The 21,873-nt window shown below is 46.0% G+C and overlaps 1 protein-coding gene across 7 annotated transcripts in view; it reads right to left on the reverse strand.

The window, feature by feature from the left end:
- Nucleotides 1-241: 241 nt before the first annotated feature.
- LOC115259546 (uncharacterized) overlaps nt 242-21,873 on the reverse strand; it is a 46,756-nt gene continuing 25,124 nt past the window's right edge. For all 7 annotated transcript variants that reach the window (XM_029860232.2, XM_062846587.1, XM_029860231.2 and 4 more), the window contains 2 exons: nt 12,547-13,385; nt 242-1,127 (listed from right to left, as the gene is read on the reverse strand). In XM_029860232.2, the coding sequence (XP_029716092.1) occupies nt 799-1,127; nt 12,547-12,553 (336 nt within the window). In that variant the 5' untranslated portion in view covers nt 12,554-13,385 and the 3' untranslated portion in view covers nt 242-798. The remainder of the gene's footprint in view (nt 1,128-12,546; nt 13,386-21,873) is intronic.

The following is a 21,873-nucleotide window of genomic DNA, read 5'->3' on the forward strand; positions in this document are numbered from 1 at the left end:
AGCGTTAGGTAGGTTTCATTAAATTCAGACAGAGAAATAAAGTCAGTCTTGTTTGTGAACCCTTTTTAAAAACATCTTCTTCGTCAGGAAGAACTTCAGTTATATATATATATATATATATATATATATATATATATATATATATATATATATATATATATATATATATATATATATATATATATATATATATATATATATATATATATATATATATATATATAGCCGAAATTCTAACATTCCATGAAAAAAAAATCCAAGGTACATGAAAGTTCGATAATAATCAAAATTTTAACACCGTGCTGCGTCGATAATTTCTGAATTTAATTTATTTTGACACTGTGCAAACGAGAGCAACTCTGAGAAATTCGGAGCTACTCTTTTGATTGATGATCGACGAAATTTGTTGAACGACATCCTCAAAATCCTGAAATTTTCATTCAGCACACACAACACTTTGCAGTTCGACATTGATGGCAGATCACACTTTGGTATAAATAGGAGGTAATCTAAGGAACTATGAGGACTTCTGAACAACACATCGAACACAAATTTTCTCTCGTTGGATCTGTCTTGTCCAGGGGAAATGACACTTCCTTTGCTAACCGGAAAAATCTGCATTTATCCGTTACTAACCGCGTCTAACTGCTGCTCAGTTAGCATGGCTAGCGACGTTTAGAAATGAATAATTGCGGATTTTCCGGTTTGAAAAGGATATGTTATTTCCCTTGGTCTTGCCCCTAGTTTGATAGCCCATTATCAGTAGAACTTACAAGAAAAAATAAAATATACAGAAATTCAGGATTGGTACTCACCGCTGCCACCGCCGGAACTGCCGATAAACTGCTTCTTGGTTCCGTTGACGGCCGTGTTGATCATGTAGCCGATCTTGGTAAAGCTGGACTGCCGTATCACAGGTCGTGGCGGTATCGGAGGGGGCGAGTTCGGGCTGTGCGGTGGACTCATTCCACCGAGGTACTCGGGACTCGTTCCTGCATTTCCGCTCCCAGTTGCTCCCAGCCCTCCTCTTTCACCGCCTGGTATAGCTATTGGACTGGAGCTCACCGTTGAGCGGCCCCAGCGACCCAACGAGGGTGTGCTCTGTCTTACGCTAGTTTGCACTTTGGCTGGAATGGGAGAGAATGGTAGAATTGTAACAAAAGATTAGAACAAAAATCTTGGATCACAGTGTACAACCCTAGGGGCAAGACACTATGCAAACGAGAGTAACTCCTAAGTACAACCCTAAGAGCACCTTTAACGGCGGCTATTGTTTTTGAAGTCCACAAAGTGCTATCAGTTTGACTCAACCAGAATTTTCCTCATCATTATATTTATATTTATTAACTATCAAATTAGTGGCTCTGATTCGGATTGGCATCCTAACACGTGAATATCAATATCATCATCAACATTGTTGTAGTTTCGTAAAATGGCTCATACTGCCGTTTTCGAAACTCACGTGTACAATGTATTTTGCAAGTAATTTGACGCAATTTATCGTACCAAGAAAACGGCCTAGCCCCAACTGCAATTTTCATTCCACTAAATAAGTCGTTGCCACACGCGCCAATCTTGTGCAACGCGGCCTTGCTAGCAGTGGTTCCTGTTTATCAAACTTTCGTCACGTTCGTTAATCCCACGGAATGATAAACAAATGCTGAAGCAGATGGTTGACTGACTGTGGTAAAGTCAATCGGGATTGGCATAAAAATAATATCCTCTGATTATTTTAACTCTAGGGGCACGAAATGCAATGACTATGCGTGTAGAGAATTAACGCGCCCTTGAGAGTTTTCGAACGTAAGGTGTTGCGTAGCACCTACGGCGAAATGTAGATGGAAGACGAAAAGAACGTGGAGAAAGCTAGGGGCAAGACAGATCTAATGAGAGCAAATCTGTGTTCAAGGTGTTGTTCAGAATTCTTCACAGTTCCTCAGAATTTTTCCCATTTGTGCCAAAGTGTGATCTGGCACCAATGTCAAACTGCAAAGTGTAAAATTGGTGAAAATTGCAGTTTTAGGGATGTCTTTCAACAAATTTCGTCGATCATCGATAAAAAGAGTAACTCCTAATTTATCAGAGTTGTCCTCATTTGCACAGTGTCTTGCCCCTAGGGAGAAAGCGAATGAATAACGAGCTGCATCATCTATTTGTCGAGTAAATGCAACGCAGCATGCCATCGACAATCGAAGCAGTCCATGCTTTTGAAATTTTCAATTTGAATTTTTAGTTTCTATTCTAACATCGAGTAATAAAGACGTTAATTGTAAATTGTAAAGTTGATTTCTTTTCAAGTCCAGTCCGATTCGCTCCCCAATTCCGCCAATAGGTTATGGGTCATTGCGACCGGAATCGGAACTGGTGAAGGTATTCGTCCATCAAGATGGGAGACAGGCTAGTGTCGTTTCCGAAGCTGAATGGCTCCAACTACGACGATTGGAGCTTCCGGATGAAGCTGTTGCTGACCAAGGAGGGCAATTGGACGGCGGTAGCAGATGCAAAACCGGAACCGGTCACGGACGCGTGGAGGACCAAGGACGAGCAAGCGCTGGCGTCAACCGGATTGGCCGTGGAGGACAACCAACTCATCCACATAAGGAAGGCCAAATCGGCGGCGGAGGCGTGGAATGCTCTGGAAAATTTCCACGTGTAGAAGAGGTTGACGACGAAAGTTTCGGTGATGCGGAAGATCTGCAGCCTGCAGGCTGCAAAACGGTGAGTCGATAAGGAGAGCGTCCAATGTAGCTCTGGTCCTCACAAGTTCCTACCTCATGCTTCCACGGGTCAAGCGATGACAAAGACCGCCAGCTAAGAGTTGTGTGCTTAGCTGGTAGTGCAGCCTGGGCACTGTTGTCCTTCTGACTTCAGCTAGATTGAGGAGGTACGATCCGAGCGTCTGTTCACCAAGGAGGTGCGGCTCAAACAGCGTCTGTTCTGGCATCCAGCGGCTGAGTAAGAAACGCTGCACCACGCCCAGCTAGATCCAAGGTGGTAGCCCCATCAGCGTGGTCGTCCCAGTGTTGGTTGGGACGTTAAACAGAACTGGCACGATGGCCCTCCGGCGAGACAGGAGTGTTGGCGTAGGCCCAATAAGCCACCCGTAAAAATCCCCATTGCGAATAACATAGGAGAAAATACGACTCGATACAATCGGCAAAGACCCACGCGACGAAATAAGGACTACGATTGGAAACTTGGAACATGGAATTGCAAGTCACTAGGTTTCGCAGGATGTGACAGGATAATCTACGACGAACTACATCCCCGCAACTTCGACATCGTGGCGTTGCAGGAACTTTGTTGGACTGGACAAAAAGTGTGGAAAAGCGGGCATCGAGCGGCTACCTTCTACCAAAGCTGTGGCACCACCAATGAACTGGGAACAGGATTTATAGTGTTGGGCAAGATGCGACAACGTGTGATCGGGTGGCAGCCGATCAATGCAAGGATGTGCATGTTGAGAGTTAAGGGCCGTTTCTTCAACTACAGCATCATCAACGTCCACTGCCCACACGAAGGGAGACCCGATGACGAGAAAGAAGCGTTCTACGCGCAGTTAGAGCAAACATACGATGGTTGCTCGCCGCGTGACGTGAAAATCGTTGTCGGCGACATGAACGCGCAGGTAGGAAGGGAGGAAATGTACAGACCGGTAATCGGGCGGAACAGCCTGCACGCCGTATCGAATGATAACGGCCAGCGATGCGTAAACTTTGCAGCCTCCCGTGGTATGGTAGTCCGAAGCACCTTCTTCCCCCGCAAAGATATCCACAAAGCCACCTGGAGATCACCCGACCATCAAACAGAAAACCAAATCGACCTCGTTCTAATCGACGGTAAATTCTTCTCAGATATAACCAACGTCCGCACATACCGCAGTGCGAATATAGATTCGGATCACTACTTAGTCGCTGTATGCATGCGCTCAAAACTTTCGACAGTTATCACCACGCGTCGAAGTCGAACGCCGCGGCTCAACATCGAGCAACTTCATAACGTAGAAGTGGCTCAAGACTACGCGCAGCAGTTAGCAGTGGCCCTACCAACGGAAGAGCAGCTTGGCGCAGCTACACTTGAAGATGGCTGGAGGGACATCCGATCCGCCATAGGTAGTACCTCGGCTACAGCACTAGGCTTCGCGACTCCGAATCACAGAAACGACTGGTACGACGGCGAATGTGAACAGTTGAAAAACGAGAAGAATGCAGCATGGGCGAGAATGCTGCAACACCGTACGAGAGCGAATGAGGCACGTTACAAACAGGCGCGGAACAGGCAGAACTCAGTCTTCCGGATGAAGAAGCGCCAGCAGGAAGAACGAGATCGCGAAGCGATGGAAGAGCTGTACCGCGCTAAGGACACACGAAAGTTCTACGAGAAGCTGAACCGCTCGCGCAGAGGCTTTGTGCCACAAGCCGACATGTGCCGAGATAATCACGGGAATATTCTCACGAGCGAGCGTGAGGTGGTCGGGAGGTGGCGGCAGCATTACGATGAGCACCTCAATGGCGACGTTGCAAGTACCGAAGGTGGCGTGGTAACAGATCTAGGAGAATGTGCACAGGACGAAAGACTTCCGGCCCCTGACCTTCAAGAGATTGAGGAGGAGGTTGGCCGGTTGAAAAACAACAAAGCCGCTGGAGCAGATCAACTACCAAGCGAGCTTCTAAAATACGGTGGAGAAGCACTGGTGAGAGCACTACACTGGGTCATTACCAAGATTTGGGAGGAGGAAGTATTACCGGAGGAATGGATGGAAGGTATCGTGTGTCCCATCTACAAAAAGGGCGACAAGTTGGATTGCGGGAACTACCGCGCGATCACACTACTGAGCGCTGCCTACAAGATACTCTCTCAAATTTTATGCCGCCGTCTATCACCGATTGCAAGAGAGTTCGTGGGGCAATATCAGGCTGGATTTATGGGTGAACGCGCTACAACGGACCAGATGTTCGCCATCCGCCAGGTGTTGCAGAAATGCCGCGAATACAACGTGCCCACACATCACTTGTTCATCGATTTCAAATCGGCGTATGATACAATCGATCGAGAACAGCTATGGCAGATTATGCACGAATACGGATTCCCGGATAAACTGATACGATTGATCAAGGCGACGATGGATCGAGTGATGTGCGTAGTTCGAGTATCAGGGATGTAAATTTCTGCACTGCAGTTTTAGCCGACTGCTGCAACTTGCCGAGGAGCCTGTTGTTGTGACGCGTGCTCACTGTTCGATTGCTGCGATGCGAAAGAGGACGGTCGTCGGCAGCGTGGTCTCTCGTGCCAAACTGGCTTGCGCCTTTGTGACGCCGACGACCGTTCGCGGTCGCGCGTCGCGACGTCGCTGAGTCGCGATGTCTAATGGTGCCCGAATAGAATTGTCGCGATCGGGTCGCGGTGTTCGATGATGCTCGAATGTTGGCGACTTGCATCTCTGCGCGTAGGGTGTTCAACTGGTATGCCACAAGGGACACTCTCGAGTCCCTTCGAATCTCGCAGAGGGTTACGGCAAGGTGATGGTCTTTCGTGCTTGCTGTTCAACATTGCTTTGGAGGGTGTAATAAGAAGAGCGGGGATAAACACGAGTGGGACGATTTTCACGAGGTCCGTTCAGCTGCTTGGTTTCGCCGATGATATTGATATTATTGCTCGTAAATTTGAGACGATGGCGGAAACGTACATCCGACTAAAGAGTGAAGCCAGGCGAATCGGATTAGTCATTAATGTGTCGAAGACAAAGTACATGATGGCAAAGGGCTCCAGGGAGGAATCACCGCGCCCGCCACCCCGAATTCATATCGACGGTGATGAAATCGAGGCGGTTGAAGAATTCGTGTACTTGGGCTCACTGGTGACCGACGACAACGACACCAGCAGAGAAATTCAGAGGCGCATTGTGGCAGGAAATCGTACTTACTTTGGACTCCGCAGAACTCTACGATCGAATAAAGTTCGCCGTAACACGAAGTTAACCATCTACAAAACGTTGATTAGACCGGTCGTCCTCTATGGGCACGAAACATGGACCCTACGTGCAGAGGACCAACGCGCCCTTGGAGTTTTCGAACGGAAGGTGTTGCGTACCATCTACGGCGGAGTGCAGATGGAAGACGGGACTTGGAGAAGGCGAATGAACCACGAGCTGCATCAGCTGCTGAGAGAACCAACCATCGTCCATACCGCGAAAATCGGGAGGCTACGGTGGGCGGGTCACGTCATCAGGATGTCAGATAGCAACCCGACTAAAATGGTTCTCGAGAGTCATCCGACCGGTACAAGAAGACGTGGAGCGCAGCGAGCTAGGTGGGTCGACCAAATGGAGGACGATCTGCGGACCCTACGCAGAGTGCGGAACTGGAGGCAAACAGCCATGGACCGAGTGGAATGGAGGCGGCTACTATGTACAGCAGAGGCCACCCCGGCCTTAGCCTGACCGTTTCCGTTTCCGAAGATCTGCAGCCTACGCCTGGAGAAGCACGGGGACATGGAAGCGCACGTGTCGAAGCTGGCGGAATTGTTCGAGAAACTGAACAATTTGCAGCCGGAGAAAATCCTGGATGGCCAGTGGCTGGTCGCCATTTTGTTCAGCAGTCTGCCGGAGGAGTACGAAACGTTGGTCACTGCTCTCGAAGCTCGACCGGAAGAAGATTTGACCCTGGACATGGTGAAAGGTAAGCTCATTGACGAGTGGACAAAAAAGAAGCAGCGCAACGGTGACGGGGACGATTCCGAAACCGTTCTTTATGCAGATTCGAAGACCGAAAAGGATCGGTGATTTTTCTGCAAAAAGTTGGGCCACCAGAAGGCAAGCTGCGAAAAATTCCGAACGTGGAAAGCGACGAAAGCGAGCGGGGCGGTAACCAAGCAACCGAAGGTGGTATCCAAGCAACACAAAGCCAACCACGTGTCGCTGGGTGCGCCAATCAGGTGGATAAGCAATGGATTTTGGATTCCGGTGCGACTTGCCACATTGCAAATTACCGGGAATTCTTCCACAATCTGGACGATGCAGCTACAGAGGACGTTTGGGTTGCCAACGGTGCGAAAGCTCGCTCGGAAGGTCGCGGATCTGGACAGATCACCGTCATCAATGATGCTGGCCAGCGCCGTGAAGTGCCGATCTTGGGGCAAGACACTGTGCTGGAGAGTACATTTTTCTTCACAGAGTTGCTCAGAATTTCTCTGGATTACTCCCGTTTATACTTAAGTGTTGCCTGATTTATCGCAAAATCAAAACAATATTGCTCGATATCTCGCTTTTCTTGCAGTTTTAGGGGTGTTTTTCAACAAATTTCGTCGATCTTTGGTGAAAATGGGTGAAAAGAGTTACTCCGAGTTTCTCAGAGTTACTCTCGTTTGCACAGTGTCTTGCCCCTAGGTGCCGATAGAGTGTGCGCTTTACGTTCCAGAGATGAAGTCGAATTTGCTATCCGTGAAGCGACTGGTGCAACGAGAATTCGTCGTCGTATTCGATGCGAGTGGAGCTAGGGGCAAGACACTGTGCAAACGAGAGTAATGCCTGGTTTAGACAGTGCAAGTGACTTGATTCAAGTCAATGGAAAATGCCTAATTGAATGCGAATTGAACGTGTAAACACCACCATTCATCTCACATGAGCAAGTCACTTGACTTGAACGAAAGTTGAACATGTTGAACTTTTTAATTCAAGTCAAACGAAATCGTCTCACTTGCCCCGTCTTAACCCGCGATTCATGTGAGCTGAATTCAAGTCATCTGTCAGTGAGATGAATTCAATTCAGTTTGCTTACGCTCCGCACGAGTTGAACAATATAAACACTTGCTTCAACTGAGATGCATTCAAGAGCATTCAAGTGAACACTTCAGTCATTTGCTCAATCTAAACACATCATTCCATTGGATTGAACATCTTTGAGAAATTAGCAAATAAAATGATCGTTTCAGTTGAACAATGTAAACCAGGCATAACTCTGAGAAATTCTGAGTAACTCTTTTCACCAATGATCGACGAAATTTGTTTAAAAACACCCCTAAAACTGCGAGGCATCGGGCAATATTGTTTTGATTTTGCGATGAATCAGGCAGAACCCAAGCAAAAACGGGAGCAATCCGGAGGAAAATGTACTCTCCAGCACAGTGTCTTGCCCCAAGGAGTGGAGCAAGGATAATGAGAGGCGAAAAAGTTTGCGCGACGGCGGAGTCCGTCGGAAATTTGTTCGTGTTGCGCCAACCCACCGAGCGCGTGTCCATGGCAACGACGAGTGACGACTGTGTGCATGCGTGGCATCGACGGTTGGGCCACAGAGACTGTGAAGCGGTATTGAAGCTACCAACCATGGCAGAAGGCGTGAAAGTGAAGAGCTGCAACTGCACCGGTGCTTGTGAAGTGTGCACTAGGGGCAAGACATTGTGCAAACGAGAGTAACTCTGAGCAATTCTGAGTAACTCTTTTCACCATTGATCGACGAAATTTGTTGAAAAACACCCCTAAAACTGCAAGAAAAGCGAGATATCGGGCAATATTGCTTAGATTTTGCGGCGTATCAGGCAACACTCAAGCAAAAACGGGAGCAATCCGGAGAAATTCTGAGTAACTCTGTGAAGGAAAATGTACTCTCCAGCACAGTGTCTTGCCCCAAGAGTGTGCATTGAAGGCAAGATGCACAGAGCACCATTTCCGAAGGCGACAAAAAGTGTTTCATCGGCGGTGATGGATCTGGTGCACACCGATGTCTGTGGACCAATGCGGACGACGACACTGGGCGGAAGGCGGTACTTCATCACGTTCATCGACGACTACAGTAAGTACACGGTGGTCTATTTGATGCGTGAGAAATCCGAAGCGCTCGAGAAAGCAAAAGAGTTTGTTGAAATGGCCAAGACGCAATTCGGAAGGAATCCCAAAATTTTGCGGTCCGATCGGGGTGGTGAGTACATCGGCAAGAAGTTCAAGGCGTTTTTGAAGCAAAATGGCATTGTTGGTCAACTGTCGGCGCCGTACACCCTTGCGTACACCCCACAGCAAAATGGGGTAGCTCAACGGAAGAACAGGTACCTTGTCGAAATGGCCAGGTGCATGCTCATCGATGGAAACCTGAGCAACCGTTTCTGGGGAGAAGCGGTAATGACGGCCAACTACATGCAGAACCGACTGCCGTCGCGATCAATCAGCGGTACACCATACGAGCGGTGGTACGGGAAGAAGCCCAATCTTGGACATGTTCAGCGGTTCGGCGTAGATGCATATAGTCATGTGCCAAATGCGAAGCGAGGTAAGCTGGATCGGAAGGCCATCAAGTTGAGATTCGTCGGGTACAGCGAGGTGTCGAAGGCATACCGCCTGGTCGATGAAGCAACAGGAAAGGTAACTATTAGCCGTGACATTAAATTTTTTGGTACTTGCGGGCCCGGTCTAGGTCCCGATGAGGAAAATCCGGTTGTACCATCGATCATGTTTCAACGAATGCAGCCGATGGATGAGCAAATCGAATCCGATGACGATGAGGTCTGGGAAGTCCCAGATGAACGATTGGATGTAGCGGAGCCGCAATCTGACGGCGCTCGTCCGAACATGCCGTGCGTGGATGTCAATACGCCCCGGAGATCCACTAGACCCAACCTTGGTGCAATCCCAAAGCGGTATGCGTGCAGTGCACAAACTTCGGTTCAGGAGCAGCCTTGAAGCAAGCGTTATCAAGTCCAAACAGCAACGAGTGGCGCAAAGCGATGTTGGAAGAACTGGCATCGATGCAAGAGAACGACGCTTGGGAATTGGTCGACCTGCCGGTCGGAAGCCGCGCCATCGGATGCAAATGGGTGTATACGCTGAAGCAGGACGAAACAGGCAACATAGCTCGTTACAAAGCCATTCTAGTGGCTCAGGGATTCAACCAGCGACTCGGTACAGACTACGGTGAAGTTTTCGCGCCTGTGGTTCGTCATGCGACTTTTCGAGCTTTGATGTCCGTCGCAGCTAAGAAGAAGATGTGCGTCAAGCAATTCGACGTCAAAACGGCGTTCCTAAACGGCAACCTTGAAGAGCAGATTTTTATGAAGCAGCCTCCGGGGTTCGTCGTCAGCGGAAAGGAAAGCAAGGTATGCCGTTTGAAGAGATCCTTGTATGGGCTTAAGCAAGCGGCTCGTGCGTGGAATCAGCGTCTTCATGAGGTTCTGGTAGCGGATGGATACGAGCGCTGTGAGGCAGATCCCTGTCTCTATAGAAAGCGAGTTGGTGGCAAGTGGTGCTACGTCCTCGTCTACGTTGATGATCTTATTGTGGCGAGTGAGGATGAGCGCATCGTAGGTGCGTTGAAGCTGGTACTGCAGAAGAATTTCAAGATCACCAGTCTCGGCGATATCAAACTCTACTTGGGCATCGAAGTTGATCGAGATGAAAATGGAGACTTCTTCATCAGCCAGCGGAAGTATATCGAGAGTGTTGTCCAATCTGCCGGTCTTCAGGATGGCAAAGCGTCTAGCGTGCCTATCGATCCTGGATACTGCAAGGTAGAAGAGGACAGCGACCTGCTTCCAAACAATTTGGAATACCAGAAGGCAGTTGGGCAGTTGCTGTACATTGCAGTCAACAGCAGACCTGACATTGCAGTGGCGATTTCGATCCTGAGTCGTAAGGTGATTTGCCCTACCCAACGTGACTGGGACGAACTGAAGCGAACGGTTCGCTACTTGAAGGGGACGGCAGACATGAAGCTTCGACTGAGCAGCAGCGGTGATTCCTCTGGTCTGGTTGGTTTCGCCGACGCCGATTGGGCAAAATGCCGTACCGATCGGAAATCCAACAGCGGGTACGTGATCCAGTACTGTGGAGGTACAATTTCGTGGGCTTGCAGGAAGCAAACCTGCGTCTCCTTGTCCACAGCAGAAGCGGAGTTTGTAGCCCTTTCCGAAGCATCCCAGGAAGCGGATTGGCTGCAAAGACTGTTGGAGGACCTAGGTGAGAAAACGAAGATATTATTATATGAAGACAATCAGAGCTGTTCGAAGATGCTGGACGCTGAAAAGTTCAGTAATCGTACGAAACATATTTCGACCAAGTTCCATTACGCCAAGGACTTGAAGACAAAAGGTGTTGTTCAGTACGAGTATTGTCCAAGCGAAACTATGGCAGCCGACCTTCTGACAAAGCCAATAGCGAGGTTACGTTTGGGGGTACTTCGACAGCAGTGTGGTCTACAGCAGCAGCGTTGAGGAGGAGTGTCGAGTAAATGCAACGCAGCATGCCATCGACAATCGAAGCAGTCCATGCTTTTGAAATTTTCAATTTGAATTTTTAGTTTCTATTCTAACATCGAGTAATAAAGACGTTAATTGTAAATTGTAAAGTTGATTTCTTTTCAAGTCCAGTCCGATTCGCTCCCCAATTCCGCCAATACTATTAAGACAATTTACCATCGTCCACACCGTTGTTCAGAGGTTCTCCGGATTGCTCCCGTTTTTAACTTGGGTGTTGCCTGATTTATCGCAAAATCAAAACAATATTGCCCGATGTCTCGCTTTTCTTGCAGTTTTAGGGGTGTTTTTCAACAAATTTCGTCGATCATTGGTGAAAAGAGTTGCTCAGAATTTCTCTGAGTTACTCTTGTTTACGCAGTGTCTTTCCCCTAGACGAGAGCAGCTCTGGAAAATTTGGAGTTACTCTTTTTACCAATGATCGACGAAATTTGTTAAAAGATATCCTCAAAACTGCAATTTTCATTCACCACACGCAACACTTTGCAATTTGAGATTGATGCCAGATCACAATTTGGTAGAAATGGGAGAAAATCTGAGGAAGTGTGAGAAGTTCTGAACAGCACTTCAAACACAAATTTTCTCTCGTTAGATCGGTCTTGCCCCTAGTAGGCCGAGGACGATCCGCAGACCCTGTTGAAATATTTGGGCCAGCCTAATATATGTTGCGATGTTAATCATCAATGCCCTGCGCCGACCCTGCTAAATGTATGTATGTTGATTGTTATTTCTTGTACATATATTGTTGTTAGTATAAATAAACCGACCGCCGCGACGAGCAAACGTATCTTGCTTTGTGCTCCCGTGTTCTCCGCCGTACGCAATCCGAAACATTCCCCCGGTAGTTTGTTGTCGGTCCCCTGGGTAGCTTCGTGGACAGTGTTGGCCTTAAGTGACGATTCCAACAGACCCTTCACGTTTATTACACATTTGTAGTGTTCCGTTCTTGTGGCCATGCACTGTGCTGCAGAGTGCATTTTCCTTCACAGAGTTGCTCAGAATTTCTCCGGACTGCTCCCGCTTTTACTTTGGTGTTACCTGATTTATCGCAAAATCAAAACAATATTGCCCGATATCTCGCTTTTCTTGCAGTTTTAGGGGTGCTTTTCAACAAATTTCGTCGATCATTGGTGAAAAGAGTTACTAAGAATTTCTCATAATTACTCTCGTTTGCACAGTGTCTTGCCCCTAGAAGAGTTACGGAATTACTCTGAATTGCTCAGAGTTGCTCTCGTTTGCGCAGTTTCTTGTTCCTAGTTATAAATAAACGCTTAAACTACCATTTGATAAATAATTTCAAAAGCTACTTACATTTCATCGTAAGCTCCTCCCGCAATAACGATATTCACAACAATAACAACAACTGTAACGATTCCGATGGCGATTTTTTGTACCATAAATCACTTCCAACTGTATTTACACATCGATTTCCGACTACTTTGATTTGCTTACATTGAGCGCACTGTCAAATGGCACATAAATCTTCGCGCGCAGCGCATCAACATTCATCGCGTGACAGCGCGTGCGGGTGCGGGACGATGAAGCATCAACGGCCACCACCCGTGAGACGCTCGCATTCGTCGATCGAAACGATACAGCCTCAGCGATCACCCAAGTAGGCGGCGGCAAACGTGCTAAAATGGGTAATTTCGCCTTTCAACGCGTATGCGATTTCTAGGCTACACGTTCAAAACGTGAACGACCGTCGTCGTCTCCGGCGACGCCGCCGCCGTCTGTGATCGACGCTGGTGTTGTCGCTACTACCACGGTTGACCACTGCCACAGTAGCCGCTGCGGCTAGCAGCAGCTGCTCCAAGAGACCGGGATTGGCAGCCGGCGATGGCCTTATTTTAGTAGCAATTTCTCCTCGACGACAACGACAACGACGCCGTTGATGGGGATCAGTGCAACGCCGTCGCCGATGGTAAACGCGATTGCGGTCGTGGTCGTTGCTGGTGTTGCTGTTGTTTTCTTGTTTGGTGCTGCTAATTTCGTGCAGTGAATGCATACGTTGTGCTAGGTCTGGAAGCTGGTTTGCGGCCGCTGTGTGTTCGGACTGACTAATGGACTAGGAAGGTTAACAACAGCGACGGTTAAAGAGCGTGACACTGATCCGGATATTGTTGAAGAACGCCTGGGGCTGGTTGATCCTGAAAAGTGAGATAGAGATACATACGATCTTAGATTTGATTGGTATTAATATAAAAATGTAAGATATTATCATGACTTTTATGATTGAAAGAATAAATTTAAAAATCATTTCATACAATAATTGAAATCATAATTAGTTTTATCGGTTAAGGTATCTAACAAATTTGTCGGTTCAGCAACTTTCACGGTACGTTAACGGCTCAGAAGTCTAAACCACATGGAGGGGTCTGGAAACTTAAGCTGTTATTACACAGGGTCAAATATTTGTCCAAAAAGAAACCAATGCTCAAACATCTCGTTTGACTCTATCGAATTTTCATTAGTGTCAAACTGATGTTGTTTTTGAGTTCTTTCCTTATCAAATATTTGACCCTGTGTACTACTGGCCTTAGCTATGATCTAGAGGCAAGACAGATCTAACGAGAAAAAACATGTGTTCGAAGTGTTGCTCAGAATTCCTCACAGTTTCTCAGATTTTCTCCAATTTATACCAAAGCGTAATCCGGAACCAATGTCAAACTGCAAAGTGTTGCGTGTGCTGAACGAAAATTGCAGTTTTGGGGATGTCTTTCAGCAAATTTCGTCGATCATCGTAAAAAGAGTAATTGCGAATTCTTGAGAGTTCCTCTCGTTTGCACAGTGTCTTGCCCCTAGTTTTCTCATAACTATACAAAAGTGTGATCTGGCACCAATTTCAAACTGCAAAGTGTAGCATGTGCTGAATGAGAATTGCAGTTTTGGGGATGTCTTTCAATAAATTTCGTCGATCATTGATAAAAAGAGCAACTCAAATTTTCTCAGAGTTGCTCTCGTTAACACCAGTGTCTTGCCACACCAAACCCCTCCCCCCTCCCCAGGCTTTGATAAGGTCAAGGTCCCACGACGCCAACAAGTAGTTTGTTTTCAAACAAATCATTCAATCTACACTGGATCCGGGCGGTTTGTTTACATTCCTAACGCAACGCAAATTGCACGGTTTAGATCGGTGTTGCGGCGGTACAAAAAAGAGCCCCGCACCATTCTCGAATCTAATCGACACGATCAATCAAAACAATCTAAACACTCTACGCAGAGAGGTTCGTAGCTTCAAGTGCGTCATCCTCGCACGTTTATCATATCGTTCTGCTCGAGTTGAGTGAAGCGTTTGTTGACACTTGTCTAGTCAATGTTACTGCCGAATCGGAATCACCTCTCTGCGGCTGATGGAGGCTATCTGGATAATTAATCTTACTTATTGCGTGCCGTTTTACCCCCTGAGCCAAGCTGAGCGGCACTTCGTCTATAATAATGCCGCAAACTCTCGAAGGTGCGAAAGCGAATAAACATCAAGCGCTGGGTGCGTTGCAATGGAATTGTAGAATTATTATCTGTTTTCAATAGGCTGGCGAAGTCATTCATTATAGAGCACTTAGCACCCTGAGAACAACTCGAGGGACGGTGAGAAAGCATATACAAGCAGACGTAAAGTTCTAGAATTGCTCGTGAAGCTTATGTGTACCATTGCCTGGGGCATGACACTGTGAAAACGAAATTCGGAGTTACTCTTTTTATCAATGATCGACGAAATTTGTTGAAAGACATCCCCAAAGCTGCAATTTTCATTCAGCACACGCAACACTTTGCAGTTTGACATTGATGCCAGATCACACTTTGGTATAAATGAGAGAAAATCTGAGGAACTGTGACGAATTCTGAACAGCACTTCGAAGACAGATTTTCTCTCGTTAGATCTGTCTTGCCCCTAGACCCCTACAACCCCATTTTTTGTGGACGTGAAGCATAAAATACAACCTGGGGGCAATAAATGTGAAGAAATCTGAGGAACTGCGTTAACTTGGCAGTTTTTTACCACAGTTACGTAATTCAAATGTATGGATTCTGTAACGACATTAAGACCTTAAGTGGCACTCGAGTAACACTTGGTCATCTAACACCGATCATGCTTGTCAGATCTAACCTTATATACGAAACGTTCAACTCACATGTTTCTTCGGAAATCTTTTGTTTTTATGAAACAATATGGAATTTGAATAATAATCCTTTCTCTCCAAACTTCTGAGTTTCTCGGACCCTGTCCTTGAACTTTTTCTTCTACATTTTGATTTTCAATGGATCACTAAAATAACTGAAATGAACAGATAGCGCCACCGAAGTCTTGTGTGTTTCACGTAACTCGACTGCTATCACTGTGTTACAGTCCATATACGATGGCTCTTTTGTAAAAGTTGGCTTCAATGATCCATTACAGTTACAGATTTCATAGACCCATAACACATAAAAATTAGGAAATTCACAAAATTCAAAACGTGTAACATAAGTAACAAAAACATCTGCTTTTCGGTGAAGGGAACGTGTAGGCCAACGCGCATCACTGCTACAGTAAGCTGGAATATCTGCGACCCGACGCGACGTGACGACGAGGATTTCGTTTATGGAGAGGAGCAGTTTACTCCGGTGCCGACTGCCGTGAGCCCATTTGATGCGAATCGCACCTAGGATTACGACCATCGCATCGCATCGTCGTAGACATGCGAGAAGTTCGCGATCATGGACACGTTGAACGTTGACTGCATGACTGACTGGCTGATGGAAGTGCGGTTTGATCCGGTCGTAGCGGAGTGTTTTATTGCGCACTGATTCTGTGTTTAAGCTGGGCAATTAGTGTGAGAGATGAGCGTTTGAATTAGGTAGTGGATAATTGCTTCTAGTTAGTTCGTGCGTGGGTGATTGACAGCAGTTTATTAGATTAGAGTTTTATGATTATGCTAAGCGCTCTATATAGAAGATTTTGACGCAATCGCGATAACCAGGGGCAAGACAGTGCAACTCTGATAAATTTGGAGTTACTCTTGGGACAAGACACTGTGCAAACGAGAGTAACTCTGAGAAATTCTGAGTAACTCTTTTCATCAATGATCGACGAAATTTGTTGGAAAACATCCCTAAAACTGCAAGAAAAGCGAGATATCGGGCAATATTGTTTTGATTTTGCCAGGGGAAGCGACACTAGTTTTGCCAAGCCAAAAAACCTTTAAAAAAGCTGAAAAAAGCCCAAAGAAGACGCTAAAACCCGCAAGAGTTGTGCGAGTTTTACCGGTTTTTTTTTCGACTTTTTTCGGTTTTTTTGGCTTGGCAAAACTAGTGTCGCTCCCCTCGGATTTTGCGATAAATCAGGCAACACCCAAGTAGAAACGGGAGCAATCCGGGGAAATTCTGAGCAACTCTGTGAAGGAAAATGTACTGTCTAGCACAGTGTCTTGCCCTAGGGGCAAGACACTGCAAACGAGAGCAACTCTGAGAGATTCTGAGTAACTCTTTTTATCGATGATCAACGAAATTGGTTGAAAGACATCCCTAAAACTGCAACACTTTGCAGTTTGACATTGGTACCAGATCACACTTTGGCATGAACGGGAGAAATTCTGCGGAACTGTGAAGAATTCTGAACAATACCTCGAAAACAGATTTGCTCTCGTTAGATTTGTCTCGCCCCTAGGTCTTGCCCTAGTGGCAAGACACTGTGCAAACGAGAGTAACTCTGAGAAATTTTGAGTAACTCTTTTCACCAATGATCGACGAAATTTGTAGAAAAACATCTTTAAAACTGCAAGAAAAGCGTAATATCGGGCAACATTGTTTTGATTTTTCCAGGGGGTGCGACACTAGTTTTGCCAAGCCAAAAAAACCTTCAAAAAAGCTTAAAAAAACCTAGTTTTTTCGACTTTTTTCGGCTTTTTTTTTGGGGTTTTCGCCTTGGCAAAACTACCCAAGTAACCACAAGCATTATATCATTGCACGAATTAGACTGCATATCAACCTTTGTAATGCGAAATGCAGTAATTCCACACTTATCATGCAATAATCCTTTAGATTGGCATTATCAATGTTTTGATGCATTACATTTTTTCTTTACATTAGGGTGCATTAAAAGGTGATATACGATAATTCAATAATTCAACACTGCAGAAACTGTATAAATGCAATGTACAAACTATAGATAGTAGAGTAAACATAGATCCGCGGACGCCGCTGACTAAAATGTTTCAAGCGTGGAAGTAGTAATTTTCAGAAGTGCGACGATTGAATATGACGTCATGTGCTCCATTGATGTTGTCCAAATCGTGACGTCATGCTCGTTTGGATACAGATTTTGACAGTTCGTTTGGATACAACGGATTCATCTTAGCGGATCTATGTTTACTCTACTATCTATAGTACAAACTAGCAAAGGTTGCTCTAACAATACAATTATAAAAGCTTGACTCTAATGGTAAACAAATGAAATCAAGAAGAGCTAACAACTTCACGGTCAACTATAGCGGTCTTCAACACTTCTGGTTCGACTCCCGACCAACTTAATCCTCGTTTGAACCACCGATGGACGACTTTCTTCAGCAAAACCATTTTAGAGATGACCTTTTCTCTTTTCTGTTGACTGCTATCACATGCCAATAATGATGGAAACCGCAATTAGCATAATATTATGAGCAGTGTACGAAGGGTGTTTTAATTTTCTTATATCGGTTAAATATCTTCTAGAATGCATTATGTATTTATCAGTGATTTATCAGAATGTGATTACAGCTTGGATTACAGGGATTATATCATATATGCCATAGTCGTTTTGCCCTCTACTGAAATGGTTGAGGCAGTAGAATAGTTTCCTTTTAGTTAATGAAATATATCTTATTACCACTGTAGCAGTAACGGTCCACGGCACCAGCGCGTATGGAATTCATCTAGCGGTCTTCAACACTTCTGGTTCGACTCCCGACCCGGCAACAAAAAAAAAATGGTTCAAACATTCATGTGGGGGGGCATTAGTACCGTCGATAGCAAAACGGTGCTAAAAATAGATTTTTGTTTTGGTTTTTCGAGTTGCACGTATTAAGCATGTTCAAATGAAAATGAACAGCACATGCATTTATGTCACTTTAGCAATGGTTGTCAACGTGCTGCAATATGTGGCACTAATTTAATTTTAGTGGGGCCCTTTTCGACTTTAATATTGCTTCAATGAGGTGTTTAAAGTAGTGCAGCATTATTTACACAATTTTAAATATACATATAAGGCCAAATTGATGCACTTATATACGGCTTCGTGGTTACTTGGGTAGTGTCGCTCCCCTCGGATTTTGTGATAAATCAGTCAACACCCAAGTAAAAACGGGAGCAATCCGGGGAAATTCTGAGCAACTCTGTGAAGGAAAATGTACTTTCCAGCACAGTGTCTTGCCCAAGGCGTTACTCTTTTTTATCGATGATCGACAACATTTGTTTAAATACATCCCCAAAACTGCAATTTTCACTCAGCACACGCAACACTTTGCAGTTTGACAGCTGGAGACAGTCAAACAGCGGCTGCTGGCTGAAGAAAGCAAGCGGGCAGACCTCTTGGATGACTCGGGTGAAGATATCGGAGCAGCGTTTGTAGGATTAGTACCTCCCATTAGTAGGATTAGTAGAATTCTTGCTGGCAAGTGCCACCGGTGCGGAAAAACCGGGCATATGAAGAAAAGAAAGACTGCCGTGTGAAGAAACCGGCCAAGAACGATGTGACGCTGGTCGGAAAGTATGCCGGAGAAATAAAAGGCATGTTGAACAAAGGAATTGAATTCCATATTCAGAACTAGGGGCAAGACACTGTGCAAACGAGAGTAACTCTGAGAAACTCGGAGTAACTCTTTTCACCCATTTTCACCAAAGATCGACGAAATTTGTTGAAAAACACCCCTAAAACTGCAAGAAAAGCGAGATATCGGGCAATATTGTTTTGATTTTGCGATAAATCAGGCAACACTTAAGTATAAACGAGAGCAATCCGGAGAAATTCTGAGCAACACTGTGAAGAAAAATGTACTCTCCAGCACAGTGTCTTGCCCCAAGATTCAGAACGTTGTGCTCCTACCGAAACCTAACCTCGGTCAAGAAGCTCTCGCAGGCGGGACTTGAAGTTTTATTCACTGTTTGTGGAAGTCCTGATCTGGCCCATATAGCCGAGGCGGTAAACGCACGGGTATTCAGCATGACCATGCTGAGGGTGACGGGTTCGATTCCCGGTCGGTCCAGGATCTTTTCGTAAAGGAAATTTCCTTGACTTCCTTGGGCATAGAGTATCTTCGTGCCTGCCACACGATATACACATGCAAAATGGTCATTGGCAGAGGAAGCTCTCAGTTAATAACTGTGGAAGTGCTCATAGAACACTAAGCAGGCTTTGTCCCAGTGAGGACGTTACGCCAAGAAGAGGAGAGGAGGAGGAAGTCCTGATCGTGTGGAGTTCAGGAAGGACGGAAATCTTATTGGAGTGGCGTATCTTCGTGGCAACCTGTACGGAAATCTTATTGGAGTGGCGTATCTTCGTGGCAACCTGTACCAGCTAAGAATTGGACGTTGGATCGAAGGGTTAAGCCAATATCAGCGTGGCCGAAACGAGAAAGTTGTGGCATCGTCGCTTGGGACATGCAAGCCAACAAGCCATGAACACTCTCATGAAGCACGGAATGTCCACCGGATTTGTTGAGAAGCTTGAAGGAATCGGATTCTGCGATACGTGTGTGATGGCAAAGCAATGTCGGGAACCGTTCGACGGCGTAAGGGAGCGTGGCACTCGTCCCCTGGAGCGAATTCATTCCGATGTGTGTGGCCTCATAGATCCGCCAGCCTGGGACGCATCGCGATATTTCGTATCGTTTATAGATGACTGGACACACTTTGCCGTAATTAACATGATCAAGCGCAAGTCAGTGGTATTTCGTTGTTTCAAGGAGTATGAAGCTATGGCCACCACCCAGTGGCAGTCACGAATCAGCAAGCTCACAGTGGATCAAGGCAGTGAATATTTTTCGACTGAACAATGGGACTACTACAAGAAGCGAGGCATTCAAGTTCAACCTACGGTGGCGTACTTCCTACAGCAAAACGGGGTTGCTGAACGATTCAATCGGACTTTGGTTAAGAAGGTCAGATCCATGCTAATACCCAAGTAACCACAGTACTGAAGCCTTATTGCATGCAGATATACGGTGTATTTAGTGCAATCATTACTTTACATGCAAACTTAAGGTTGATTTAAAGTGGAAGTGGGCAAATATAGAATCAACTTAAGATTATACTGGTACAATCTTGAAGCAGTCGCAGAATTGCCCATTTCCACTTTAAATCAACTTTAAGTTTGCATGTAATTCGAATCTATAGATTCGAAGGTTCCGAAGAATATGTGGTCAGAAGTATCTGCTGAATCGATGTCCTGCGATGGGATTGGCCGGAAACGTAACTCAAGCCGAAAGATGGACGAGTGTGGAACCGGACATCAGGAAGGTAAAGGTTTTTGGATGTAAAGCAATGACGTGGATCCCGGCTCTGCAGCGGAAGAAGTTGGACCCCAAGAGTCGCCAGACGATAATGATTGGTTATTCCCCGAATGGATACAGGCTTTGGGACAGAGCTGCAAGAAAACTTGTGATTGCAAGAGACGTAAAATTCAATGAAGAATGTTTTCCGTATGATGAGCAACCTGATGAAGCTATCCAAGTTCCCTTGGTTATCCCTACCCTGTGTGAGCCAGAGGGGGAAGCGTGCGATCCAATTGAAGAAGTTGCTCGTGAAGTAGCTGGTGACAACCCTGGTAACGAATCCGATGATGGAGCTATTTTCGAAGAGTTCGTAGAGGAAGAAAACCCTGGGGCGCTCCCTTCGCAACATAGAAGTGACGACTGTCCAGAGTCAACCACTAGGCGCAGCGAACGGGAGCGCAGGCTCCCCAGGTAAGTTATTAGATTTTTTAACGGGATTCAGAGCAACCTCTGCTGTAGAACTTCAAGATACTTCAGATCCACCTCAATGCTACAATGAGATCGAGAACCGTGACCACTGGCTGGCGGCGGTACGTGATGAGCTGCAATCAATGGACAGCAACCAGGTATGGCGGCTAGTGAGACGTCCTGCTGGAGTGAAACCGTTACAACCAAAGTGGGTATTCTGCCGTAAAGAAGATGCTGATGGAAACCATGTGAGGCACAAGGCTAGACTAGTCGTAAAAGGATTCCTTTAGAAGCCCGGGCTTGATTACCATGAAACCTATGCCCCGGTAGCTAAGCTGACGACGATTCGAATGGCTTTAGCTGTTGCGTTGCGGAGAGGACTAATCGTACACCAGATGAATGTGAAGATGGCTTTTCTGCACGGCCATCTTCAAGAGGACATTTATATGGCAGTACGTGACGGTGTCAAAGCGGATCCTGGAACAGTGTGCAAGCTACAGAAGTCGCTATACGGGCTGAAGCAGTGCTGGAACGAGAAGCTGAACCAAATACTATTGAAGCTCGGATTCAAAAGATCACAGCATGACTATTGCTTGTATACCTGCGTCGACGAGAGGGGGATGATGATGTCTACATCATATACGTCGACGATTTGCTGATCATGGGAGCACGGATCAAAACGATTGAAGCTGTGAAGTTGTCCCAGTTTTTCAAGATGACGGAT

Source organism: Aedes albopictus, chromosome 1, assembly GCF_035046485.1.
Source record: "Aedes albopictus strain Foshan chromosome 1, AalbF5, whole genome shotgun sequence".
Taxonomy (NCBI): Eukaryota; Metazoa; Arthropoda; class Insecta; order Diptera; family Culicidae; genus Aedes; species Aedes albopictus.